The sequence below is a fragment of the Hipposideros armiger genome, unplaced genomic scaffold (assembly GCF_001890085.2).
Source record: "Hipposideros armiger isolate ML-2016 unplaced genomic scaffold, ASM189008v1 scaffold_3, whole genome shotgun sequence".
In the NCBI taxonomy this organism is placed as follows: Eukaryota; Metazoa; Chordata; class Mammalia; order Chiroptera; family Hipposideridae; genus Hipposideros; species Hipposideros armiger.
Window position 1 is genome coordinate 6803389 of NW_017731353.1, and position 27336 is coordinate 6830724.

The 27336-nt window shown below is 57.8% G+C and overlaps 1 protein-coding gene across 7 annotated transcripts in view; it reads right to left on the reverse strand.

Annotated features, from left to right (window-relative positions):
* Positions 1 to 27336, reverse strand: part of VAV2 (vav guanine nucleotide exchange factor 2) — a 166924-nt gene that overhangs the window by 6528 nt on the left and 133060 nt on the right. For 2 of the 7 annotated variants that reach the window (XM_019639596.1, XM_019639590.1), the window contains 20 exons: positions 27087 to 27186; positions 26086 to 26181; positions 25298 to 25366; positions 23641 to 23727; positions 21420 to 21505; positions 20588 to 20720; positions 19616 to 19630; positions 18580 to 18689; positions 17235 to 17336; positions 16726 to 16814; positions 14040 to 14056; positions 13350 to 13371; positions 10407 to 10534; positions 9064 to 9138; positions 7773 to 7825; positions 6368 to 6484; positions 3540 to 3627; positions 2220 to 2343; positions 1293 to 1379; positions 168 to 322 (listed from right to left, as the gene is read on the reverse strand). In XM_019639596.1, coding sequence (XP_019495141.1) covers positions 168 to 322; positions 1293 to 1379; positions 2220 to 2343; positions 3540 to 3627; positions 6368 to 6484; positions 7773 to 7825; positions 9064 to 9138; positions 10407 to 10534; positions 13350 to 13371; positions 14040 to 14056; positions 16726 to 16814; positions 17235 to 17336; positions 18580 to 18689; positions 19616 to 19630; positions 20588 to 20720; positions 21420 to 21505; positions 23641 to 23727; positions 25298 to 25366; positions 26086 to 26181; positions 27087 to 27186 — 1753 coding nt within the window. The remainder of the gene's footprint in view (positions 1 to 167; positions 323 to 1292; positions 1380 to 2219; positions 2344 to 3539; positions 3628 to 6367; positions 6485 to 7772; positions 7826 to 9063; positions 9139 to 10406; positions 10535 to 13349; positions 13372 to 14039; positions 14057 to 16725; positions 16815 to 17234; positions 17337 to 18579; positions 18690 to 19615; positions 19631 to 20587; positions 20721 to 21419; positions 21506 to 23640; positions 23728 to 25297; positions 25367 to 26085; positions 26182 to 27086; positions 27187 to 27336) is intronic. The other 5 variants (XM_019639610.1, XM_019639603.1, XR_002123656.1 and 2 more) reach the window with 4 other exon arrangements.

A 27336-nucleotide genomic window follows, 5' to 3' on the forward strand; every position in this document is an offset into this window, starting at 1 on the left:
GCTCAGGTGTGGGTACAGAGGATGCCTGGCACAGTCGGTGGGATGGGGAGGCTGTGCTGCCAGCCGGCTGGGCTGGGCCAGGTCCGGCCGGTCCGAGCCAGAAGGCCCACCTGCTGATTGGGACTCTGCACGGGGGCAGGGTGGGGGTCGGGGCCAGCCCCACTCACCCGTCCATTTGTCTCGCCCCGCCACCAGCCCTGGTCCCCGCCGATACGGCTGTATATCTTCACCACGTCGCCTTCCCGCAGTGAGAGCTCCCGCATGTCCCGGGCGGCGAAGTTGTACCTGGCCACGGCCGTGCCGATGACACGGGGCGTGAACACTGTTGGGGGGATGGGTGTCACACAGCTACCCAGCCAGGCCCAGCCAGAGCTGGGGGTCCCTGGGGCCCAGCTGGGTCTCTGCCCTGGTGCCTGGCCCTGTGCCCAGGATGGAGAAACAGGCCGGGCCCCATCCCAAGGCCCCTCACTCCGTTGTGGGAACACAAACTGCGGCATATGGTCTATCCGAGTTCCCCCATGAAGGGGGTCAGAGCGGTCACCACTTGCACTGGGGGCCGTCGCAGGCAATGAGCGTGTTCATGGGGACCAGAGCAGGTGCCAGCGCTTGGACCATTACAGCTCCTGTGAGGCCTTCCCGTGTGCCCGGTGTACAGACGTCACGTGGCCAGCGGATGGCTGAGTGACAGCTGCCCAGCTCCCAGCCCTCACTGACCAAGACCCTGGAATGGGACCCCAGGGCATGGGGCCCAACTTCCCTCACGACCCCAGTTCCAGATCCCCAAACCAACTGGAAACCCAGCCGGACCAGCTCAACCCGAGACCCAGAAGCCCCGATGGATAGGTGACAATGACCATGACGGAGGGGGAAACACACACAGCTGCTGGGAAGTGCTCTGCCTCTGGCAGCGGAGGGCTGTGCGGTCAAGGCCAGCGGAGACCCGTGCACCCATGTCCTACAACTCCTACAGCCGCTGAGCGGGGCTGCCTGGCTATCTGCCACTCCCAGAGGCGAAGCTGGAGGTGGCCATGGGGTTAGCGTGTCAGAGAGGCGACAGCAGCGGGCAGGGCAGCGCCAAGCCTGACTGCGTCCTCAGGTGCCAGCAGCAGTCGCGCCTGCCTGCCGGGCCACCTGCTTCCCTGCCCGCACCCCTCCACCCCCGCCGGCACCAGGCTGCGGGCAGCTGCGGACACCTTCAGGCAGGGGCTGTGGGCCAGCAGGCAGCCCCATGCCAGGCCTGCCAGGCAGCTGGCGGCAGGCCGGCCCCCCCCACGCCCCGAGGGCAGCGGTACCTGACCAGAAGGGAGCGGAGGAGCCCTGAGAAGCAAAGCTGAGGCCCTGAGGACTGAGAAAAGAAAAGTTGTAGGAAGCGCAGGAAGCTGCAAAGAGGCGAGAGAGAACGTGAAAGGGAGGCGGAGGGAGGCGCGTCCAATCCATTCACAGGCGCAGTCACAGGCAGCAGGGGCGGGGCCCAGGCCCTGCCCAGGGGGTCGGCAGGGGCGGGGGCGGCAGGGGCTCGAGGCACAGGAGCAGCTCGGCCACTTCTGAGCCGCCCTCACTCCACCTCTCTGTACGTGTTTACTGGAGAGCTAAGCGGGACCACTTCCTCCCAGGGGGTGGGTTTGCATGAGGACTGCCATGTGCCAGGAGCCCAGCCCCTCACCCAGCACACAGTAGGTGCTCACTAAAGGCCCATCATTCCTTTCCTGGCCTACTGTACCCGGGTGGGACCGACAGTCCTGCAGGGCCCTGCAGGCTAGAGGAAGCAGGGTGGCTCAGGGGACAGTCCTGGGCTGGATGCCAAACACACTGGGCCCACCCTGCCCGACTGGAGGTGGCCGCCTGGCCTGGGCCGTGGGGTCCAGCAGAGGTGCTGGGTCTGGCTCTCTCCAAGTGGAGGCCCTAGGAGGCGGGGGACACAGGGGACCTGCCCTGTTCTCTCCCCACACTGACCTCTGGGCAAAAGCACCAAGACTTGGAGCAGTAATTCAGAGCTGGCATTCCCTGCCTGTCACCTGGGTCCACCTCGCACCCTGGCTCGGGAGGTGATAGGCTGGGGGGTCTGGGCCACTGCTCCCAGGGGCCGGATGGGGAAGGGGCGCCTGGCCTAGGCCAGTACAGCCCACAGAAAGCCTTCCTCAAGGGCAGCTGGGTGGTGGGAAGGACGGAGCAGACACCTCCAGGTGGGCACTGGTGTGCCACGTGGGCGTGGGCGTTACCTGGGGAGCGGCTGGAGGCCCTGGAGGCTGCGCGTTCCCGAGACTTGTAGGGGTACTTGAGCGTGGTGTCCAGCTGCTTGAAGCTCTCCTTGAGCGAGTGGCACTGGTAGTACTCCACCAACTCCTGCAGGACGCACACGCTCACTGACTGTCGTCGCCTCCAGGCAGTCCTCCCAGCTGCCCAGGCCTCCCTCTCCCGCCTCCTCAGGTTCACGTGGGGACTCCTATCCTTGACCCCCAAAACCCCTCCCGTTCCCCACCCCAGCACTTGGCCCAGGGTGGGTGGTGAGTATCGCTACGACTTCTGATCCAGCAATTTCTCTCCCAAATGCTTCTAAAGGAAAAATCAGGGAAGAATGCTGAGACTGAGGGACATGGTGCTCCCTGCGACACTGCATAATGGAGAAAAGCAGGAACCCCCCCACCACCGCCCGCCTCCTGTGTCCTAGGCCAGGAATAGAAATAACAGCATATCCAAGTGACCCAAGGCCGTGTGGGCACCAGCGGGGGAGAGGACCGTTAGTCCGACAGTGGGTGTTCCTTAGGATGGTTTGGTTTCAAAAAGGTACACACACAAACTACACCGAAGCTTCCTCCGAGGACGCACCCTGAAGTGTCCACATTGGGTTTTTGGGAGGTGGGGGCATTGTGGATACTTTGTTTTACTTTGTGCTTTTCTATGGCCATGGTGGCAGGCGGGGAGAACGTCTCAGAGCTTATACACTCTGGTCAGGTGTTCTCAATACCTAGACATTTTGTAAGAAAAATGGTTCTCATTTTAAAATCATTTGAAGAAGGCCTGCATCTTTACCTGCGTTTGGGCTGGGCTGGGACCGTGTGGGGATGGGGAGGCAGGTTGGGGAGGAGCATCTGGGGGGAGGGAGGGTGTTGGGATGCCCCACATTTTGTAAGGTTGGCTACATGCCAGGACCTGGACGGAACCTCACTGGGCCACGGTTTCTGGCTCTGGTGGGAAGACTGGCAGGAACAGGCTGCTGTGATGCTGGTGGCCAGGGCGGGCTGGGCCCTCCCCTGTCACTGTCCACCACACTCAATCCACCTTTGGCAGGGTTGGGGCACAGTCTTCACTCAGAGGGCTGCAAAGAGGCCCTAACTGTGCCAAGGTGCCCCACAAACCCATTTCCTCGGCTCCTCCCCATGCTGGGGAGACTCACTCTCCCCGAGGAAGTGGCCCCCAGCCCAGCTGTGGGGGATGCTCTGCAAACCTGGTCTGCAGGAAGTGGGGCGCAGGAGGCCCCTCCCCGTCAGCCCCTCCTCCCACCCTCAGGCCAGGCCAGCAGACGCCATGGAGTCACGTACCAAGAGGCTTTCGAATTTCTTCGCTTCTGTGATGTGGATCCAGCTGTCCTTCTCCACCACCTTAATGTGCTTCACCTCGTCGTTGAACCTGGACAAAGAGCACGGCCTCAGTGGCCACTGTTAGGGCCGTGCGGCCCTCAGCCCCCCAGGGTCTGGGCTTGGTACATGTTTGCAGGAACAAAGACCCTGCCCTGGGCTCACACCTCCAGCTCCCACGGCCACTCCCTTCTGGCCCACCCCAGCCTCGGCCTTTCTCCTCCTGCTTGTCTGTCCATCTGTCGGTCCCCTTGCCCGTTTGAAGCCCAAACTCCTGGGTCAGCCTGCAAGGCCTCAGGCCCCAAGCTCCACACCTCTTGTCCATCCAGACACTTCCGGACTCATTTTCTTCTCTGCACTGGGAACGTCTGCCCCCTCCCCTTCCCCATGGCCTGGTGAAGCCTTCACGGCTTGATTTGTAAGTCAACGGTCCGACCTTGGCCCAGGAGGCCTGAGGGGAGCAGCCCCGCCCCAGATTTTTGACACCAGCTCCTCACAATCCACTCCAGCCGGCCGGGCCTCTGGGCTCTGGCTTAGACACGCCAAGCACAAGCCGCCAGGGTCTGGCACTGGCTGTACCTCTGCCTGGAATGATCACCCTCCTGCCATCGTCACGATGCCCTCTGGTGTTCTCAGGTCTCAATTCAAATGTGACCTTATTAGAGAGCCGCCTCGCTCCCTCCTCCCCAAGTACCACCCTACTCCTTGCCAGGTGACACCAAAGCCAGACAAAGACACCGCAAGAAAATGATACCCCAATATCCTTGATGACCAAAGATGCAAAAATCTTCAACAAACTATTATTAGCAAACTGAATCTGTCCCTATACCTATTATATCCATCCAAAACAAACACATAAAAAGGACTTGACACCACAGCTAAAGGGGACATTCCAGGAATGCAAGGTTGGTTTGACTCCAGAAACCAGTCAGTGGAACAAGCAGTTGTTGAAGAGTTTGAACCCGGGCCGGCCGAGTGGCTCAGGAGGTTAAGAGCTCGCTCAAGAGTGTGAGCTCTGAGCAACAGCCGTTTGATTCCCCGCCCGAGCTGAGCTGCCAACAGGTGGCAGGAGGGCTCAGCTAAAAAAAAAAAAAGGGGGGGGCAAGAGTTGGAACCCTCTCCCGAGGGGCTTTGTAGAACACCCACTCTGCTTTTCCTGGGGGAAAGCGAGCTCAGTGTACTCAGCCTCATCCCCATCTGAGCCCCACTTGGGAGCCCTGCAGGCCAGGCACACAGAGGCACTGAGAGTCCCTAGCAGGTGAGTGATGCTTCTGCCACTTCGCTGCCACCCTCCAGCCTCCACCACAGAGCTGCCACCACGGCCCATGCTCCTTTCCTCTCAGGGCCCTGCTGAGACGGTCCCTGTGGGCGGCCCCACCCACACTGTGTCACACACCTTATGACGCTCCCTCCGCCCACAACAGGTATAGCTGACCTCTGCTTGACAGTAGGCCCTGCATACCAGGTGACCCACATCAAGTCAAGTGAATTTCACTGGGCATTTGTCACCATCAGTGTTCTAGTTGCTTTTGTTAGAGCCAGTGAATTTGATTCAGGTCCCAAATGTGGATGGGGCCTCTTGGAAAGGCTGTGGGGGCCCTGGCAGTGTTTGCCACCTGGGGGCAGGGGCTTGTCCTCAGTTCCAGCTTCTCTAGTTCCCCAGACCCTATCCTCCACCACTTCCACCCCCAGGGGTCCTTCAGCAGCCATTCTGTACAGTGGGACCCTGGGCCTGGATGACCGGGAGAAGTCCATCTGCAGTCCTCCCCAGCACTTTAGAAAAGGGAGGGAAGATTCATGCACATGCACACACGTGCAGGCATGCTGGCCAACGGCCCGTGCTCAGGCCAGGACAGTGCCAGCTGCTGGGGTGGCCGCCACGCTTTCGGCCCCCACGGGATGCAAACACAGAGGAAACTGGCACAGAAGGGCAGGCACAACGGCTGAGACGAGGGGTGGGCGTGGCTGTGTGTTCAGGGCAGGGTGCGGCCCCGCAGAGCCCAGTGCATGCCAGCCCTAAGGGCCGTGAGGACCTCCTGCACCCCACAGAAATGCCCCTCACCGCCACCTCATGTCGGCTTCCACTATTGCAACTAGAAGCACCCAGGCTGAAGCACTGCAGGTGTCTGATGGCCTGGTCACAGGTCCTGCCCTGTCCAACACCCACCCAGCAAGATCAGAGGTGGCCTTCCCTCGACACAGGCCACCCTGCCAGGGCCTCTGGACCCCATCAAGGTGACGGCAGACCAGAACCCTCTATTTACTGGCCCGTGGCCTATCAGCCTGGCCCAAGACTCCTGTCCAGTGGGTGTCTTATGCCAGTGGTGACCAACCACCAAGCAGATTGTGTCTCTTGAAGAGGTGACAGCAGACACATGAGGGGGCAGCTTCTGGGCAGGACGACACCCAGACTGAAGGCCACTGTCTGATACTGCAAGATGGCAGTGGTGTGGCCTTCCCAAGGCCCAGCTGTGAGGCCGCTGGGAAGTCCCTGACCTCTCATAGTATCCCTGCCCGACTCTGGTGCCTGAGCTTGTCTGGTCCCCCTGACCTGAAAATGACAACCAAGGCAGCTGTGGACTGATGGCGGCTGCGGTTGTTCCCGCAGGTCCCAGGCCAGCTACACTGAGTAGGCCCACGGATGCCCTGTCATCTCAGAAGTGTCCTGGTTTGGGCGATACATGTGATGGCCACCCCCAACCCAATAAGCCTAGGACATGGAGGGAAAGTGGGCTCTGAGGTTCAGAACAGCACTGAGGGACAGGGCTCCTTGACCCCTGGGTTGCACATACTTGATGCTTATGGCAAAGCGTTCAGCCTCGGCCGGCCGCTCCCGGATCAGGTAGGTCCCGCTGGCATGGGATTTAAGCAGATTGTCTGTCTGCTGCCTCTCCATGTTGCCTGCAAACCTAAAGGGGCCGGGAAGAAATGAGGGTTGTACCACCGACAATGCCTATGACAGCATCCAGCCCTGGGCCAACAGCTCTAACCAGCGTATGACCCGATTAGGACATGAGGCCACGCCCCTATGGGAGGGGCAAACGGTGGGTGAGGTCCGCAGGACAGTGGCAGGGCATCTGCCTGTGAGTAAGCACATAGTGGGCACAGGAAAGATCATGGAGGGGAAAAGGACCCCAGACCTTGGCCAATCCACTGCGGGGGGTCCCACTCTACAGAACCCGGGGCCTGCGAAAGGTGTTCAGTGGAATGCAAACATCAGGTCAAATTTCTCTTGTAAGTTTTGACTATTTAAAAAGCAGTAATTAAAAACTGCTCCAAGTGGGGCTTTTGTTTTTTGTTGTAACACTGGAGATCACCAACACCTCTGCTAATGAGTTTCGGACAGACTTGGACAGAAAGCTTTTCCTGCCATCTCTGCTGAAATGAAGTCCCCCTCCCCCGAAACAAAGCCGATTACCCTGAGCACCATCCCATCAGGCTAAACCAGGACTTGTGTGAATACTGTGCAACCAAGAGTGATTCTACAGTTAACGTCTATTTGTTACGCCGTCAAGTCAAAGTCACAGCTCCGTCCTTCCCCATGTATGAGACCGAAGTTTGGGTGAAAAACTGCCGTGAACAGACCCAGGCTCTCAGAGACACGATGGAGCCACTGAGCAGAGGTGCCAGGGACACCAAGGTACCGGCACATTGCACCCCTGGGTACAGGGGTGGCTTCAGAGATGAACCCCAAACTGAAAATCATGAGAGGCACTCCAGGGTAGAGGGTTACTGCACTTAAGCTACCCTTTCTGTGGCCACCACAGGTGGGTGGTTCTTCAAGGTGGCCTGGTGACCCAGCAGGCCCAGGAACAGAAGCAGGACCCCAAGGCCAACCTCACACCCAGAGCGCCCACTTCATGCTTTAATTAATCTAAACAGCCTCACTGTTCTCATCCAGCAACTGGATGAGTAAATACGTGACTATAGATTCGGTCTTAAATAACCATTTTCATCTATTTTATACGATGAATCTCAAGATCATCTAGAAAAACGGCTTCACCTTCCCATGTGTTCAAACCCGGTGATCTGTCTGGCAAAGAAAGAAAGACCTGCTTGGGTGTGGGAACAATCCCCCAGGCTCCTGGCAATTTGGGGCGGAGGAAGGACAAGGGGGCTGGGGCGATGGGGCTCAGCCAGCCCGGAGACAGCGGAGACCCCAGACCCCACCGCCAAGGGGCCAGTCGGTCCACTCACCAGGGGTAGGCAGTGTAGTCGATCTCCCTGGACGGCAGCCGGCCAATGGGCGGCTGGCAAAAGAGAACATTCAGGTTAATGTCCCCCCCAGGGGCCATCCACAGGGTGGGGGCCAGAGGGGGTTTGTCAGCAATGACCCAACCCTTGGGCCTGAAGCCACTGGACTGCAAGGTCCTTGAGAGCAGCGGCCAGGACTCACCACCTCTGAGTGGACGCTCAGTAGGTTTGACGGACTGAACGAATGAGTGAATGAACCAGTAACCAACCACCAACTAATAGTGCACCTAATCCCCAGGAGGGGAGCCACCAAAGGCTGTAGGAATCTCTCAGCAGTGGACAGGGACACCCACTATAGCTCTTCGCGGCAGACGGGCCCACGGCCCCTGGGCAGGCGTCTGGCCGTGTGGTCTCAGGGGGAGGCTGCAGACAGGCCAGGCCTTGCAGCTCTGAGAGGAGACCCATCGCTGCAGCACCCCTGGCCTCTCTTCCCCTCTCCAGCCATTTGCCATGCAGATGGGGAAACTGAGGCCCAGAATAGGAAGGCACCTGCCCCAACCACCGGGTGTGTTCGTGACGCTTTTCCTCCTCTGCTGTCTGGTCGCCTTGGCCTGTCAGCAAACATTATCCAAAAGCTCTAAGTGTTTTAACACACCCTCCTTCACGTGGGCAATGGGGTGGCACAGAAGCAGTGTGCAGGGCAGATGGGGTCAAAGGCCAGGGAGCCCGCTGGGCGCCAGGCTCATGGCATCTGGACTCTCCTCCTGCTCCTTTGGGAGAACTTGCAATTTTAGCTTTTACTTTTTGTGTGTGTGGGGGGGTGATTCAATTTATTCAAGGCTGCCTGTTGGATGCTTTTGTCATGGACGAGAACTTGCTCCAGGCCACTTGCACGAAAGAAACGCCACGCTGCCTTTTTCCTAGCATCATAAATTCTGGCTCTGAATTCTTACATCTCGGGGAGCTCGCGCCTCCTGGGGCTACATAACAATCTGAGAAGACTCAGAGTCCCCACAATTGGGAGAAAGACAACTGGTCTTCAGTCCATTACAACTGCGGCAGAGACGGCTATTTTAGTGTTTTTAGCAGCATGATGAAATGCAGCCCCCAACTGGCCGAGTCCTTCACACAAGAGGGCACCTGTGCCCTGTGGCCTCCACCCGTCCTCACTCTGGGCACTGCCCCTGCTCTGGGGCAAGCTGACAACGGCCATTAGCAAGGACATGCTGAGTGAGGGGACAGCCCATTGGCACCCCAGCCGCTGTGCTCCAGAAGCTTCTGTGCAAACACTCACCCTTCCATCCACAGGGCAGGGCTTCACAGACACACTGGGAAAGTAGCCTGACTTCCTGGTTTGCACCAGCCGGCCCTGGAGGAAAACAGAAACGGTCAGGGCCAGCAGGGGCCTGGCCTGGCTGTGACAGTGGGAGTGGGAGTTGAGGGTGGCGCTTTTGTGTGCACTGTTCCCTCAGGACAGAATAAGGGCAGTTCCTGAGAAGCGTGTGACAGTACCATCTCCCTGCTGTGACCTCAGGTGACCTTATCACCACTCTGGGCAGGGAGATGAGGTGCATCCCCACTTCTCAGATGAGAACGCTGAGGCCCGGAGAAGTTAAGTGACTACATACAGTGCCATGTGCCGGCTGCTGTTCTCTCATGTCTACACCAGCCCTTCTCAAACCAGAGAGGTACGCAGACGTTGTCTGGGAGAGTCTGGGCCGGGGCTTGGCCTGCGCTCTCCTGTTCCCTCGGCCAGGAAGAGCCTCACTAAGTCTTCCTTTCTCATCAGCAAAGCGTCTCTACAAGGCCACCCAACAGCTGATGGCCCTGGTCACACCCGGGGAGGGAGACTGGACGGCGGGGCTCAGGTGGGACGAGGCTTGGGAATGCAGACACCCATTGCACCTTGTCACTCTCCAGCTATGTGAAGGCACGGTCTGGCACAATAAATTCATAAGTATGCACTGACGGGCACCACCACAAAACAGCAACCATGGCAACCGCTGTACACGGACATAACGACCATTCTGCACTGGTGTCCGCTCGGAGCAGGTCGCCCCGGGAGCAACCAGGGGCTTGGCCGCAGTGCCCAGGGGTGTGTGGGCATCAAGAGCGCCACCTATCTAGGCCTTACAAACGGAATGGTAAGTTTCATGGCTCAGAACCATAAAGCAATGCCCCCATGTTGTCCGCTGCCTCCCCTCCACCACATGGGGGCTCCTAGGGGAAGATGGCAGGTGGGGTCTCAGTCATGGTGTCCCCCAGGGCTGGGCATGATGCCTGACTGCCCCACGATGGTACTGAGCTGGTGCAGAGTGGGGAGGGGGTAGGCACGGAGTGGAGGAGGTGGAGCCTTGGGGAGGGTGTACAGAAGGCAGATGGGGATGCCAGGAGGGGCTTCTCTGTGAGGAGACACTGCATTCCCTAACACGGATAAGCTAATGCCCCAAGAAAGAGAGGGCTGGGAACTCCAAATCCATGCCACAGTGGGAATGCCACAGCCTTGCTACTCTCCACCCTTGATGGTCTCACCCCCAAACTGGCCCTTGCCTGATGATGTAGGACTCTGTGCTTCTGCCCTGGGGGGCAGGCTTGGGGAAGAGCCGGGGCCGCCACCTTCCAGGCCCCAGGACCCACCTCCCACCACTGAGACTCAGGGTCCCCTCTCAGCAGCTCGATCACATCACCCGTCTGGAAGGTCAGCACCGGCTTCCCAGGGGGAGCGGGGTTGCCATGGTAATTCTGCACAGCCACCATCTTGGGACCTGTGGAGGACAGGGCAGGAGGGAGTGGCTCCGTGACTTCATCCTGGCAACAGCCTGCCCTATTGCTGACCTCGGCCTCCATGGCCTTCTCAGACCCCTGGGGGCATCTGGACAAGAAGACAAGTGCCTATATGGCCCCCCCTTAAATTCTCCCCAAAAGACTCGTGTCTCTTTGTTACATATTGGGTCTTCGGAAAAGTCATGATGCATGTTTGCAACAGATGGCACTAGTTCATTTTTGGAAGTACTAGAGTCATTTGCATCTATGTTATTGCTATGTCATTTGACCGCTGACAGTTCTAGCTTCATTCTAAACAAAAATTGAGTGAGTTGGTTGAGTTTTAGAGATTTTACAAGTTGAAGATGGAAGACCAAACTGCATTTTTGCCATATTTTACTGTTTTACTTTCTTCCATAAAGGAAAGAACGCGCGTCAAACTTGTGAAAAGTTGCATAAAGTTTACGTGACAATGCTCCACAAGAACATCAGTGCCAACGATGGCTCATGAAATTCCATGCTGGTGATTTTGATGTCAACAACGCTCCTCGGTCAGGGAGGCCCACCAAGGTTGATAACGACAAAATGAAGGCATCGATCAAGTCAAACCCATGTTACACGACATGAGAGATTGCAGAAACATTGAACATCCATCATTCAAGCGTTCACAACCACCTGAAGATGCTGGGATACATAAGCAAGCTCAATATTTGGGTTCCGCATGAACTCAAAGAAGTTCATTTGACGGCATGTATAAACATCTGCGATATGCTCATTAAACGTGAGGAAAATGATCCTTTTTTGAAGCAACTGATAACTGGTGATGAGAAGTGGATTGTTTACAACAATGTGGTCGCAAACGATCTTGGTCCCGATGTGATGATTCACCTCAAATGACATCGAAAGCAGACATTCATCAGAGGAAGGTTATGCTCTCAGTGTGGTGGGATTTTAAAGGTGTTGTGTTTTTCGAGCTCCTACCCCAAGGAACCAAACAATCAATTCGAATGTGTACTGTTGGCAACTGGGCAGTTTGAATGAATCCATCATCCAGAAACATCCAAAGCTTATTAATTGTAAAGGAATTGTGTTCCATCGCGACAACACGAGACCACATACAAGTTTGGTCACACGTCAAAAATTATTGGAAATTGGATGGGATGTGTTGCCGCACCCACCATACTTGCCTGACCTTGCACTGTCAGACTTCCACTTGTTTCACTCTCTTCAAAACTCCTTGCATGGGGCCGGCCAAGTGGTGCGTTGGTTAAGAGCTGGCTTGGGACACCAGAGGGCCCCGGTTTGGATCCCACATGTGAGGGCCAGTGACACTGCCCTCTACAGCTAAGATGCTGAACAACAGCTCAACCTGAAGCTGGGCTGCTGTGAGTTGCCGGCAACGGCGTAGGCTGCAGCCCCTGTGGCAGTGGGTTGCCATGGGCTATCGTGTGTAGCCAGCAGCCAGCGTGAGCGGCCAGCAGCCACAGTGAGCGGCCAGCAGCCACAGTGAGCGGCCGTCCGGAAGCTGGCGACTGATCTGCCTCGCCCGGGAAGAGCGCAATGATGGTGCCAACTTGGGCCAGTGAAGCAACATCCTCCACAACTAGACTGAAGAACAAAAGGACAGCAACTTGTTTGTTCCCCTTCCCCCAATTCCCCAGCACTGTTCCCATCCCCCAATTCCCCAATAAAAGTCTTTAAAAAAAACCCCAAAAAAACCCCGAAGCCAAAAAACAAAAAACTCCTTGCGTGATATAACATTCAATTCAGATGAGGCTGTAAATCAGCACCTTGTTCAGTTTTTCACCGATAAAGACAGGTCCTTCTATAAACGAGGAATTATGAAGCTCACTGAAAGATGGCAAAGGTTATCGAACAAAACGGGCAATATATCATTGATTGATCTTTGTTCTTTATATAAATAAATAAATGACCTTTGAAAAACACAGACAAAATACGTCATGACTTTTCCGAAGACCCAATATATTTATGTGATTAACAGGCTCAATATCGTGGTGGTAATCACAGCTTATTATTAATTGGCACTTCACACTTTCTGCCAAACACCTTTCAAACCTGTGACTGACTGACAGCCACGTGCAGCAGGATATGGGGTACCCTCACGTTAGAGATGGGGCCTGGAGGTAGCCGGGCCCAGGGACTTGCTAAGGCCACACAGCTGGTCCAGGGCAGCTGTGGGGCTGAATTGGGGGTCCTGGCTGAGCCCCCCAAGATCATGCAGATTGCTCCTAGATGGAGCCCTGCTCTGTCCCGGCCACCCCACATGGGCCTGTACGGGCCAGGTCCCAATGCTGGTGTCCCAGCGGCAGCAGCGTGCTTTGGGGTTTTGTTCTTCCGTGACTAGGTTTAGATGCTCATCACCGCTTGAACTGCACTAAAACTTCATAGAACACAATGCTTTCAATTCTCAACATTTAAAAGCCATGTTCCTATGATGCAACGCAGAGCGGGGAGACAGAGAAAACGGTAAAGTGACAGCAGCAGCGTTTTCATGTCCCCTCCACTCAGGGTCTCTGGGCTGCAGCTCAGGGCCTCTCTCTGGGCTGGAAGGACGCTGACCCCCTGCAGGCTGGGCCTGTCCCCATGCCCGGCGCTGCGTCATCAGATACTAAGGGCTCCCGGGAAAGGTGGCTGTGGAGGTGGGAGGGAGATGGGGCTGGAGGACAGCACACAGGGCGGGAGCCGACAAGCCTGGGGAAAGCGGGGCAGTCCCTGTGACCAGGCCCAGGTTCGGCTCCCGGGTGACCAAGCTGACACCCGACGATAGCTGAGAGGGCCCAAGTCCTGTAGACTCACCCGGTCCCGCTCCAGAGGCATCCTGTGAGGGCAAGGACAGACAACAGTGATGAGGGAAGGCTGCCCGAGCATCCGACACTCCCCACACGCACCCCCGGATAGAAGGGTCCGTGCAGGAAGCAGGGAGAAGACAGGGACATGTCCTGCACTCCCACAGGCATTTACGACAGGTTCCCTAGGCGACAGCCTCCAGCTATTCTTATCATGTCTTCCCCCATGTGCGCCTCCACAGCCCTGTGACAGCCATCTCCCACCCGGTACCATTAACTCCCACCAGGAAACCTGCCCTGACTACCCCAGCCCTGGGGCCTCCCTGCTCTGAGCCTGGGGTTTGCCGCTAGATGCTGTATGTCTTCCCTCCTCCGTGAGGGCATCTTTGCACCTCAAACAGGGGCTAGAAAGCGCCCCTTAAGTGGTTAATTTGACTGGACTCCACAGCAAGGGGAAGACAATGTCCACATCCTGTAAGCGACTTCAGGGACTTAATCCCAAGTCAGCTACACAGAGGGCTCTAAGCCAAATCAGGATGCGGGCAGGTGTGCAGGTGCACGTCACAAAGCCAGGCAGCCACTGCCGTGGGCAAGGCACTGGGCAAACGGAACGGGCGGGAGCCATCAGGGCCCTCACGACCACACAGGGCATGTGGGGGACGGGGCAGGGCAGCGGGACAGAAGAGTCTGGCGGACTCACCTGGTCTGCAGGTGAACCTGCAAAGGAAGCACATCAGGCCTTAGAGGACAGGTCACCAGCACCAAGGACCGGGCGGCTCACACCCACATGGATGGGAGCCGCTGGGCGTACCCAGGAGTGTGCCTGAGGTGAGTTTCCAGGCCATTCGTGTCAGACATGGGTTATGAAAATGCATAGCTGGTGACTGTGGAAGTTTCATAATCGTGTCTGACAGCCAATTCTGAGCTCCAGTATTAGGGGTCCCAAGAGAACACAGGCTGGGTATGAGACCCGACAGCACCTCGGCTTTGCTGCATGCCAGCTCTGCTCCAGCGGCAGCAGCTGCCTGGTCACGGGGCAGGGCCTGGGCTCTAACGGAAGGTTTCCACAATTGATTAGTGATGCCTGCTGAGGACAAGTGACAAGCAGGGACCAGTACCCATGATGCCTATCTGACATCGTCGTCTCAGACACACAGGCATCAGGGTGCTCAAGGACATGGGACACCTCAGCTTGTCCGATGGAAGGTGAATGTTCCGAAGATTCTTTCCACCTGCCTGCGACACCCTGAGGGGAGGACGCAGTGCCAGGCTGGGCCCCAGCCACCTGCCAGCTGCCACCTCACCACTGGACAAAGCACAGACTACAGGGCGAACGTGTGTGGCTGACATGACCTCAGCACATCTAATACTCACAGTGCAGACTGCTTCGGGCAGACTTAAGTACCCCACAGACCCTGCAGAACAGGTTACGGGTTTGGTAGGCCCTGGGCAGGGAGGGCCAGGCAGTGCAGCCAGTACTTGCACGGAAGGCTCTGCCCTGGGAAGGGCGCCCGAAGGGAGAGGCTCGCGGGGACATCCTGGCCCAGGGGCAGCAGACAGCTAAACCTGCTTTGGCCTGGGTCACTGGCAGAGCCCAGAACAAAAGATGAGAGCACGGCATGGGAGAGAAAGTAGCTTGGAACTCCCCAGACAAAAATGGCCAGAAGTGACTGGGGCAAGACAACGTCCTGAGCAGAGGGACCAGAAAGGGAACCACAGGCTCCTTAAAATAAAACCAAATGCCCACCATGGGCTTTAATGATATGGGAGGATGCTCATAACTAGCTTTCAAAAGATATGAAGCTGTCCATCTGGAACGATCCCAGTTGCATACATAATGAAAACCACAAAAACAAAGAGACTGGGTGGGTGGGCGTGTGCGTCTGCAAAAAAGAAGGAAGGGCGTGTGTTGGCCGATGGCAAGTGTTTTTCATCCCTTTTGCTCTGCTCTACATTTTCTAAATTTTCTACGGGCAATGGTATTTAATAATTAGGGGTGGGGGTGAGGTAGCAGAAACACCATTTAAAAAAGAAATATACCAAAATATTACCTTCAGTTCTCTCTTAATAAATTCATGGGTGATACTTATTTTCTTCTTTGTTTCATTTCTTCTCTCTTTTTTTTTTCTCCAAATTTTTGATAAGTAAGTATGTTACTTTTAGGATCAGAACAAACAATGCCAAAAGAAACAAACTGTCTAGTGGCCCAGTGTGAGGGACATGTGGCCACAAGAGGGCAGTATTGATGGGCAAAGCTCAGAAGCCAAGTTGGGCCAATGGGCGCCGGCTGTCGTCTAGCCAGGACTGGGCTGCAAGGGGCCTGTGGCGAGGACGGGGGGTCTGGGCTGACCTGTGGGAGCCTCCTCCCTGATCAGGGTGCTGGGCCAGCATTCCCAGTCAACGGGGAACTGACAGAACCTTCTATTCTTGGAGGTGGCGTCAGGGTGACAAGCAGGCCCGATGTGCTTTTCTGCCTTCCTGGCGCGAGTGAACCGCCTCTTGGCGCACCTTCCCACGTGGGGACCGCAATTAGACAGCACCGTCTCACAGGGATGTGGGGGGGTCTGGGTCCCCACATGATGCACGGGGAGCAGAGCTGACCCTCGTGCTTCAGAATGAAGCCTCGGGGGCTATTTCCCACCAGACCCAGCACTCAGCCATTTCCTGCCCTGAACCCTTCCAGAACCATCTCAGGCTTTTCAGCTGCCCGTCTAGGTGCTCTGGCTGGACACCATCCCCCTCCAAGGCATTCCCCAAACCAAGATGTTTCAGAGGATCCTCAGCAGCCTGGGTGCCAGCCAGGCAGGCTCAAGCCCCTTCCCCGCAGCCTCAGGCTTTGCTTTCTGACAAATGGGCACAAGGAGATGGGTGCGCGTAAGTGCTGTGCGCATGCGTGCACGTGAGCCATCTGCTGACATAGCTGTAGCTAGAGGGGGCCAGGGCTCCCTGGGTGCGGGAGAACCGGGGGTGAGGGGTGTCTCTGCGATCAGAAACCTCCATGCAACTGACAAGACTGTTCTGCGCCCGTTTGGGATAGATTCTAAGTTCACAACTGGAATGGGCAGCGGATGTGGAGGAGGCAGAGACAAGCCCTTGAGGGTGGCAGTTAGGAGGGAGGGTTTGGCACGAAACCGCCAGCCCATCTGGCCCCTTGACACTGTGTGACCCAGGGCAGGTGTCCTCCCCTCTCTGAGCCTGTTTCCTCATCTGATCCCTGTCCCATGGAGTCACCACGATAAAAAAAGAAAATGTACGAACACAGCCAGGGCCAGGAGGGTGGCAAAAGGTGGTGTGAGCAATGGGACCCTTAGCTAGGGACCGTTGTGTGGCCGCGAGGACCAGCCTCCAAGGCCTGTGTCCCATGGGCAGGGCAAGGCGGTACTCACTGATCTTGCAGGGAGGCGTCACTTCCAGACACTCCTTGTGCGCCCCGACGCCACACTTGGTGCACAGGTACCCCTGGTAGAAGGTGCCCCTGCACCAGGGAGGGCCAAGGTGAGACGGACGCTACGCTAGCCATGGGCAGGGCCCAAGACTACCAGGGTCGCCTTACCACCTGCCCCAGAGAGAGAGCACCCATTCCTCGAAGCCCGGGGCCTCCAGGACCCCCGCCCTAACGTGCAGCCTGGTGTAGCTCTCCCCAAGGACAGCCCTGGCCTTGCTCTGCTGCCCCACACAGCGGGCCCTGGGCACCTACAGGGACAGCCACCTCCCCTCCAGGGTGGGTTTGACACTGAGGGGCCCAGCCCAGGGCAGCCGGAGGGGGGTGGTCAGTGGCGATGGGGGACACAGGGTGCCTGCAGCACTTGGCTCCCTTGGGGACAGGGGGGGTGTGGGGGGTGTGGGAGAGGCTGGAGGGTGTGGAAGGGGTGGAGCTGGGGCAGGAAGCCCCCACCTGAGGAACATCCTGCAGGCTCTGCAGTTGGTGGTCTTGTCGAACGTGTACATCTGGAAGCTGTGGTGGTTGGCGTTGGCTTTGTCAGGCTTGATGTTTGACCTGACGGGAGGGAAAGAGGGTGTCAGACTCTCCGAGCCCCAAACCAGCCGGGCTCAGGAATAGGCTGGGGCGGGCGCAGGTGGCCAGGACTCAGCCTGGATCTGCCCGACACCCGGCTAGAATGAGGGTCTGCACTGATGTGAGAGAGCTCCTGGGGCTGTGTCTTGACGAGGGTCCGGGTGGGGCGGGTGTGGGCGGGCGCAGGCGCGTGTCAAGACTCAGCAGATGTGCACTTAAGACTTGACTGTCTACAGGCTAGAAGCGAGAAAACCTAAACAGTGAACTCGAGTTCACGAAAGGCACCCTGAAGTATTCAGGGGGATGTGCCCTGACACCTGCAATTCACTTAGAAATAAATACAGTCACCATCAGATGGCACGAAGGCCGGGTGGGGTGGGATGTGACAAAGAAAGCAGGGCCACACTTCGAGGGGTAAAAAGTATAACTATTGTACTGTGTTGTACAGCTGAAGCTAATTCTAAAAAATGTGTATTTCATAATAAAAAATAATTTAAAATAAATAAATAAATAAAACAGACATTATAGAGAGAAAAAAAAAAAAGAAAGCAGGGCCAGGCGTTAATGGTGGAGTCTGAGTGTGTTTACCGTAACGCTCTTTCAATTTGGTGAATACTAGCAAGTTTTCTTAAGAGAATGTTGAGGAGAAAACTATAACCCCTGGGAACCGAGGGGCAGATATGGAGATGGCTGTCCCCCAAATCCCATAACCTGGGCGCTCTTCATCTCCATTTCACAGGAGGAAAAGGCCAGGCAGGTGAGCGCAGAGCCTGACGACACAGAGGCCATGCCACTCTCGCTCCAGATCTGACATTTCTGGGGACCCCACCGATCACCTTTCTCTGGTGGACATATTGGGGCTCCTCCTAGATTTCATGGATAAACAGCTCTGTGGCTTCAGAGAGGTGACAATCCACCAGCCTGGAAGGCCCTGGGGATCCGGGTCACCCTGAGTCTGTGGCACCACAACCAGGCCATTCCCTGCTCTGCCGGACAGGCCGAGCCTCAGGGCAGCAGCTACCTGAACTGCCTGGGATAGACGTGGCAGGGAGGGCCCTCCTGTCCGCACAGATTGTGAAATAGCTAAGATGACACCAAGGTGGTGATGGGCTGATGGGGCCCATCTCAGTCGCTGGGTGTCTGCCCAGCCCTCCTCGGAGAGGGTCCCTGGACCAAATCCCGCTGGGGCTTCCAACCCCCACACTGCTGCCATCCTTGTACTCACATGGCCATCTCAAACTGCTCCATCCACTTCCTCTTCATGTCTTCTGTCTTGCAGAAGAACTGGAAGCCCTGCTTTCCTTGCAGGTGAATTAGATAGAAGCCGTAGGACCACTGTGGGAGGAAACGGGACACGCTTGCAAATAGCTGGCAGGGCTCTGGGCACACGGACATTTGCATTTGCATATTCATGCCTGTGTGTGCACGTGTGTGTGCATGCCTGTGTACAGTGCACTCGTGTATGTGCATGTCTGTATGCACACGTGTGTGTGTATGCATGTGCAAACCCCTCTAACAGGATGTCCTGAGACCCCTCTCCTATAACTGAACTCCACTGGTTCAACGGGGGCCGTCCCTAGTGACTGAGCTGGGTCCCCAGGGAGCCCATGTTCAGGAACTCGCCCGGGGCCCTTCCACGACACCAGCCCACTCACTTTCAATTCCTAAATGTGATGCTAAAAAATCTTACGTCTCTGAAGTAAAACAACAGGAAAAATAAAATAAAGGCAGGGGAAGGCCGTGGCCTGGGGAGCCCACAGCAAAGTGGCCACAGTGGTGCCACCCCTGGCCACCCACCGGGACTGGCCAGCTCCGGGGCTTTCGAAGGGGCCCAGGAAGAAGCTTAGAAAGTCTGAGCCCATTTGTTAGAAAAGGTGCAGGGAAAGGAAGAGAAGGAGGGAGAAGAGAGGAAGGGAGGGAGAGATGGAGAGAGCAGAGCAAAGGTGGGGGTGACACAGTAGGAAGAACACCGGCAGGCCGAGAAACGACACGTGGCCCTTGGTCTCTAGGCAGTGGAGGGGCTGGAGGCCGAGCAGGGGGTGAGGCCTTCACTTCCCACTCTCCTGTAACAGGCAAATCTGTCACACACACGTCGTCGTCACAGTTACGAAACCAGGGGAGGAGGAGGGGGGAGAAAGCATGGGCTGGCCCCCCGCTCAGACCCACCGGGGCCCCCAGGACCCACTCCCGGCTCAGGAAGGACGTGCTGGCATTGGGCCCTGAGGTGAGGAAGGCACTGAGACGAGACGCCAGGTGCTTACCATTTTCCCGTGAGACTAGGAAGCATGAGGAGAGGAAAGGAAAAGGGGAGATGAGGTTGTTACGGGGCTCGGCCCAGCCCTGAGGTGGGTGCTGCAGCAGAGGACACTGACCACTACCAAATGCCCTGCAGTGGGGCAACCAGAGAGCCTTCCTCCCAGAAGAGAAGGGGCTGGGGCCCAGGGGCTGCGTTTTCAGTCCAGAGTCGGGGGAGTGGCCTCAGGTCACCACCTCGGGGGCCCCAGTAGCTTGTTTAGGACATCTGGGTTAGGTGGGTCACCCCCAATAGCTCCTCCAGGTGGCGCCTGCAGCCTACACTGTAAGCTCCTAAGTTGAGGGTCTAGGATTTTTGGCACACTGGCTCCTGGCCCTCACACCTAGCCCAGAGCTGCGCACAGTAGGTGCTCAAGCTCTAGGTATAAAAGCCTCTGCTGAAGCAGGACTGAACCAGAGGGTGTGGCAATTCCATCCCAGCAGCCATGGCCCCACCCCCAGCAGCCAGGGCCCATTGGCTGGACAGCAGTCTGTCAAAGGAGGCAGGAGTGGGGAGGGGCAGGAAAGCCTGCCTGCTGCAGGGGGAATGTGGGCTGGAGTCAGGCCACCAAGGTCTAAGGCCTGGCTCTCACCCGAGGCCGAGGCCGTGGCTGGGCTCCTCTGCTCAGCCTCCTCACTGGGGAGCTATGATCCCAACTGTGCCCGCTCCCAGGAAAGATTTAAAAAATACAAGGCCGGGAAATGCTGGGCCCAGCACAGAGCCGGCATGCCTTCTGCTTAAGTCACATTATCAAGAGGCTGACCAAGAAGGGAAGCCCCTGTCCCCACTGCAGCCCCCCTGGTCAGGGTCAGGGCTGGCTTCCAGAGGCCACCCCACGACGGCTCCGTCAGCTGGGGGGGTGGGTTGCCACCTGCCCCTTGCCTGGCACGGCTCAGCCTCAGCAGGCCCCGCCGACACCAGCAGGAAGCCCGGGGCCCACCTTCTTGACGTCCTTGTTGTTCATGGGGTCGTCGGTCATCTTGTGGAACAGCAGCTCGATGGTCTCCTTCAGCTCGTAGCTGTAGCCCTTTCTCTTGCAGACGATGACCGCCTTATCAAACAGGAACAAGTACCTGGCCCGACAGCACGGCCAGGGGCCCGTCAGCACGGCCAGAGCACTGCGCTCCCGGGCCATGGATAGCCACGTGCCCCTGTGGCGGGCACAGGGAGGCGGCACCCCCTCGGAGCCCAAGCTCTGCCCTCTGCCTCCCGCCAACACTGACCCTCAGCCAGGTCTCGGCTGCTCTGATGCACCTCCTCCAGGAAGCCCTCCTTGGCTTCCTGCCCCCACGGCTCCCCCACTCCAAGCTCCATCCAGGGAGCCCTGGGGGACGGGCCCATATCCTCTGTGACCCCGGACATGTCCCCAGGCACTGCACACAGTAGGTGCGCGTGGAGAATGAACAACTGCAGGCACGCCAGCTCAGTTGGAGCTGTCCCCATCCCCCGCCTAGGCACTCCCTGGGTCAGCTGGCAGCCGTTCTCTCTGTCCAGCTCCAGTGAGCCTGTGAGCTCACCAGCCAGGGCGTCTGGCTGCCCCCCAGCCCAGCCTGGTGTCGGCCACGGGCAGCACAGCTCCACGGCCATGGCAGCCACTGGCAGGCATGGCTCACCGACGCTCTTACCGAGAAGGAAGGAAGCAATTAAAACAGAGCCAACACAATGCCGAGTGGGCGGGCAGCTCTTTCCACAGGAAAAGCTATTCCCAGGTGTGTGGGGAGCAGGGTGCCCGGCTGCTGGATGCCGCCGGCCGGGGCTGCCGTTCCGCTCACCTGTCCTGCTTGGTGTGGTTGACTATGGACCGGACCTTCAGCTCCCCATCAATCTTTGGCCTCCCATATTCCTCCAGTTTCACTTGCTAGGGAAGACAGGGGAACGGCGTTAGCCCCCGTGCCAAAGCAGCACTTACATTGGGAGAAAGCGCCAAGCAGGCAGACACCCAAGGACACACTTCCCCAGAACCCAAAGGAGGAAACCAAATTAGATGAACCCAGTGGATCCTGGCTGGTGCTCAGAACAAGGCGGGAGCAGGAGATGGGGGAGGAACTGGCCTGGAGGCTCCTGTCCCCCCTCCCACCCCACCGAGGACTCCCCACAGCTCCGCGTGAACAAAGAGCGATTCACGGTGGGGTTATGTTAACAGGCCAGTGCGGTGTGGTGTCCAGAGCAGGGACTGGTAGGAAAAGCCAGATGCCCAGCCCTGAGAAACCAAATTAAAGGGAACAAACAGCGCTTATCAGATGTGGGGGGAGCGGGGGGCGGGGCGCGGGGTCCTGCCAACAGTTCATCTTCCACAGGAAGAGGTTTCCCATCAAACCCGCTCTCTGGTTTGCTGAGATTTCATTTTCATTTTCCGTTTGGTTTGTATCTCGGCTCCTCAGCTTTGATGCAGACTGACAGTGTCTTGATAGGTTCCTGTGTGACCTATGCAGACAGGAAAGGCAGCAGGGACGTGCCAAGATGCTAAGCAGGCCGTGCCGCGTGGAGCTCTGATGGACGTTCTCAGCATCTTCTCCTGAGTTCGCTGAATTTTCCAGAAGTTTCCAGGGCCAGACTCAGAGCACAGCTTTGGTGTCACACAGGGCTGGATGGGCCCTCTGCTTAGCGACTCCCTCCGGGCCTCCATGTCTCACCTCTAAAGTGACAGCAACGAAAGTACTACCTCCACCTGGGTGGTGGGGTCCGGGAGAAAACAGCTGAGCACGGCCTGGCCCGCAGGAACGCTCCACACCTGTTCATCGTCGTTGTTCTGTTTTTGTTATTTCAGGAACAAGTATTACTCATATGTAAAAGTGTTCTTAAAATTCCCCCAGATGCCTTCGTGCTACAAAAGCAATGCCCGTCCATCATATGGTATCTAGAAAACATCGACGATCAGCGAGAGGAAACCCGACCGGGCCCTGCCGGGCACTCACACCACCCTAACACTCTGGGGCACGCCCACCCTTAACCGCCTCTGCACTTGGGGGGTGTATCCGAATGCTGTCTGGGAACTTTTTTCCTTCACTTGACGACACATCGCGAGCGGTTTCCAGGCCACATGTCTGCAGAGGCGACCTCTTTGGGCTCTTCCGAGCCTGGTGGGTGAGGAATGGGCAAACGGGCCCCAGGTGTGGGTCGAGGCATCCAGGAGCTTCCTTTGCAAAAACTTCTGTGTTGATTTGACCTTGACAGAGACTCACCAGGACCCAGCCAAGTTCAGGTACCACAGAGTGAAAATGTCTGGGTATAAGCCAGCAGCTCTCAATCAGAAGTGAGTCTGTACCCAGGGGACATCTCGCGATGTCTGGACATACATTTGGTCATCATCACTTGGGACCCCCAAATATGGGGGTGCCCCTGGCAGAGACCAGGGGTACTGCTCACCATCCTACAATGCACAGGGCAGACCCACAGCGGAATGGTCCAGAGCCAAATGTGCAGAGCTGAGATTGAGAAACCCCGGCTTAAACAGCTGGCAGGTCTGCAGGACATTGGTGCTGGCTGGCATGAGCGGGGAAGTGTCTGCTTCCTGGATGACCCGGGTCTTCGGCCCGCAGGACACGCTGGTTCACCCAATGCCCCAAGGATGAGCCTCTGACGGACCAGGCTAGGGAGAGGGTCCCGTGAGGTATCAGCCCTGCCTGATGGAGGCCGAGGGAAGGGGAGAACCCGAGGGCAGCTCCTGGGCAGGGTGGGCAAACCCTCCGCATCGTGCTTCTTAGGGAGGTGGGGATGAGGGTGGGCCAGGGGTGCAGGACCAGAAGGGGCCTCAGATCCCCTGGGAGCCATGTCCTCCTCTTGGACCCAAGAGAGTCCTCCGTCCAGGCCAGGGAGGGGGGGTGGGGGGGGGCGGGCAGCCTGCGTGCACAGGGCACTTGGGGTAGCTGCACGTGCGCCCACGACCTGGCTGGACAGAGTGTGTGTTCACGCCTCCGCTGATTTGATGCTGAGATCATGAAAGAACAATTTCTAAAACAGGTATAGGCGGTCCTCGCTCATCTTCTCACTTACCAAGTTCTCTATAGAACTCTGAAACTCGCTGATCTTCTTCAGGGTCTCCTTGTCCCGTTTAACTTCATTTATGTACATCGCCAAGTCCTTGAAAACAACAAGGGTGGGGCGGGGTTAGCAGGCTGGTGCTGGGCGGGGCGAGGAAGGCTCAGCCCCCACGCCCGCCTCACATCTGCCCAGGACTGGGCATTTTCCAAGCACCTTCCGCCGTCCATCCACCACAGGTGGCTGGCCAGCCCTCAAAACGACAAGGGGTGAGACGTGTCACCCCCACTTGACAAATAAACTAAGTCAGAAAAGGTAAAACGAACCCCAAACCATACCCCAATCGGCGGGCCAAGAACCCCAGACTCCTGCCACCTGATCTTACAGGTTAGAGTAGAAGAAAAACAGCCAACTAGACTTGGACCAGCCTGCTTCTCAGCTCTGGGAAGTGGATACCCACCGACCACCGGCTTGTCCGGGTGTCCACACTGCAGCCTCCTGCTGGCCACCAGGGGGCAGTGCCCGCTGCAATCCAGAGGGCAGAGTGGCTGGACTGGTCACCCAGTACCACCTGGGAGCCAGGGGACCCAGCTCTCCTCTGAAGAACCCACACAGGCGGCACTGACTCTGCCCAGCAGGGGGATGGGCTGCCTTTGTGGGATCGCTGGGGCAAGGTGGGAGCTGGTTCCAGCCTTCCTCCAGTGCCCCCCGCCCATTCCTACAGGGAGCCCACTGGCGGGGCAGAATCTGAGATCCTGAGGCAGAAACGTTAAAAGGCGGCAAGGTGTCCAACCACGCCAGCCTCGGTGGCACAGGCCACAGGTCACACATGACATGGCGTGAAGTTCTCCACAAGCATAAGGCTGCTCAGAGCTCTCTCAGCACAGACCACAGAGCACTGGGGGACCAGAAACCCGGAGTGGGGCACTCCTCCCGGGAAATGTCGCTTTGCAAAGGCAGAAAGCGCGAGGTGCAGCCAGGTGACAAGGAGCCAACACTCAGAAGTAGGAAAGGATGGCGTGTATCCAGGGGCCTGGGAGTGGCCTCGCTTGCCTGGAATTTGGAGCATTGTGGTAAACACAGCCAGGGTGAAGGGGCGCCTGACTCGGGGGCAGTAGGGAGCCACAGGGGGTTTCCGACCAGGGGCGTGACTTGAGCTGACCTCTCCATCAGGAGGGGTGCCTGCACAGTGGGCTTCCACAGACAGAGCGAGGAGGGGAGAGGTGGCATGGCTGGGTGGGGTGGAGGGGAGAGGCGGCATGGCTGGGTGGGGTGGGCATTTCAGAAACAGAAGCCACAGGGCTGGGCCGTGGGCTGCATGGGGCCAGATGGCCCAGAACCGAGTCCAGTGCCTGGGAACCGGTGATGGCCTCAGCAGACAGTCAGGAAAGCAGGGAGAAGGCGGGCCCAAGGGCGTCACTGGGGACCAGGCGAGGTGAGGGATGGGACACTTGGGGTGAGCATCTGGCCTGTCGCCCCCTCCACCTGACCCCTCTGCCCCTGGGTGGGCCTCACCCACCACCCTGCCCTCTGCTCTGTCTCTTGCTGTCCCAGGAAAATGTGTGTCTATGGTCCCAGAGCGAGGCTTGTTAATGAGCCCAATTCCAGTCTAAGGACGTGTGCTGGTTACGCCCCAGGCTGGTCCGCCTCTCCCCTGCCTCAGTTTACCCACCTGCATGGCTTCCAGTGCCTCTTTCAGCTGCTGCCTCTCCGGCCGGTCGGTGGAGTGGCTCAGAAGTTCCTGGAGGTGAGAGGGGGGAGCTGTGGGTCACCACGCGGGGGTTGGGGCCTCTGTCCTCGCCCCCACCCGGCACGGGGTGTATGCAGCATGAGGCCCCCTGGACAGAGCCCCCGCCCGCTGGCCCAGGGTCGGGTTCAGCTGCCCGACCCCAGCAGACAGACGGGCAGCCCTCACCCAGGTGACACGCTACTTCAAGAAAAAGGTGTCGCTACGTCTTGTGGGTAACGGCAGGGCCCTTAGGCAGCACAAAGCAAGGTGCCGAGCTAACAGGTGGCTGTTGATTCATGGACGAAGCTCACTCAGCACCTCCCAGAAACACGGTCTCTCCCCCAGGTCTGTCTGTCCAGAAGGACCTCCTATTTCCGCCATGGCTGCCAGGCAGCTCAGGGGCCAGGTTACGAGCCAACCACAGGAGTCTCTTACTCCTGGTCTGAGGACGCTTTTCCATCTCATTCACTTTTTCTGCTCTTACCCGTTTTAACCACAATTTTCCTTTGTATATTTACTGTGAGATATAGATACAGATACAGATAGATACAGATATAGAGAGAGAGAGCGCAGTTCCCAACATACAGTGCAGTTTTTATGCACCAAACCCCGGCTGTCTTAACTGTCTGCTTGTTTATGTCTCGTCCTGGCCTGTCCGGGGCTCCAGTCCATGCCCGGGGAGGCTGCCAGGCCCTAATCCAGCCCGCAGAGGCCGAGAGTGGGGGTCTCACCTTCAGAAGGAGGTGGTACTTGAGCACCCTCTGCATGGGCACCACCAGCAGGTCCTGCAGCTTGAACTTCCCATCCTGGACCTTCAGTGTGCATTCCTGGGCGTCAGGGGGCAGCGAGTTGATGAAGAGTCCTGGCCTGGGGGTGCTGGACCCCAACACTCCCATACCCCGGCCTGGGAGGGGGCAGACCTAAGGCTGGAACTGGGGCCCAGGTGTCTGGTCCTTCTCTGACCCGGCTCCCGGAACCCTTCCCAAACCAGGTGTGGGGCCAGCCGCCCCTCACATCCTCAAGGGTCCGCAATAGCCGCGTGATTCCGGGGCTAGCGCTTGCCAGGCCCGCCTCAAGACCCTCGGGGCAGCCTGCTCCCTAAGGGGAGCCACCTGCAGGAACCAGGGGCTCCCCACTGTTGCCTGGACACACGGGGGCAACCTGCATCTCCAAGGGGCACCCCCAGCACTGCTAGAGCAAAGGGACCCTGCACCAGGATCCACTCTGGAAACCGGGAACGCCAGCCTGGGAGCAGCCCAGCTAACCCCAATTAAGGGAAATAGGACAGGGGCTCATGTGGAAAACTCAGCAAGTGCCAGAGCCTGGCCCTGAGCCCAGGGTGAGGACGGGAGAGCGGCGGGAGGCTCCCAGCAAATGTGTCACCTGGGGCCCTCGTGGGGTCTGCACAGGCCAGGGTCAGGGGTCAGGCATAGCGCCTCACAGAGTGAGATCTGGTCCTTGGGGTCTGCCTCAACCGCACCCAGGGGACTCAGGCTGTGGTCTGGCCTGGGACGGTGACCTCCACCTACTCACTCCCCACCCCAACAAAATGCAAAGGAGAAAAAAAAAATCACCTGCTAAAAACATTGACACAAAAGTCACATCACTAACCCTGTCCCCACCGTCCCACAAAACTGGCAAACAAGAGACCAGCAAGCTCCAGCCTCAGAGGCACAGGCCAGGGGATGGGCTGGGGGACAGGCTGGGGGACAGGCTGGGAAGTCCCCGTTACCTCGACTTTCAGCCTGAAGTCCTCCCGGCTGGCGAGGAGCTGGTTCAGCGTGTTCTGGGCGTGTTCCATGTGGCTGCAGTACTCCCCGTATATCAAGAGCCTGGATAGTGCACACGTGTGTACAACTCTCTCTCTCCTCTCTCTCTCTCTCTCTCTCTCTCTCTCTCTCTCACTCTCTTTCTCTCTATCTCTGTCTCTCTGTCTCTCTCTCTCACGCTCTCTTTCTCTCTCTCTATCTCTGTCTCTGTCT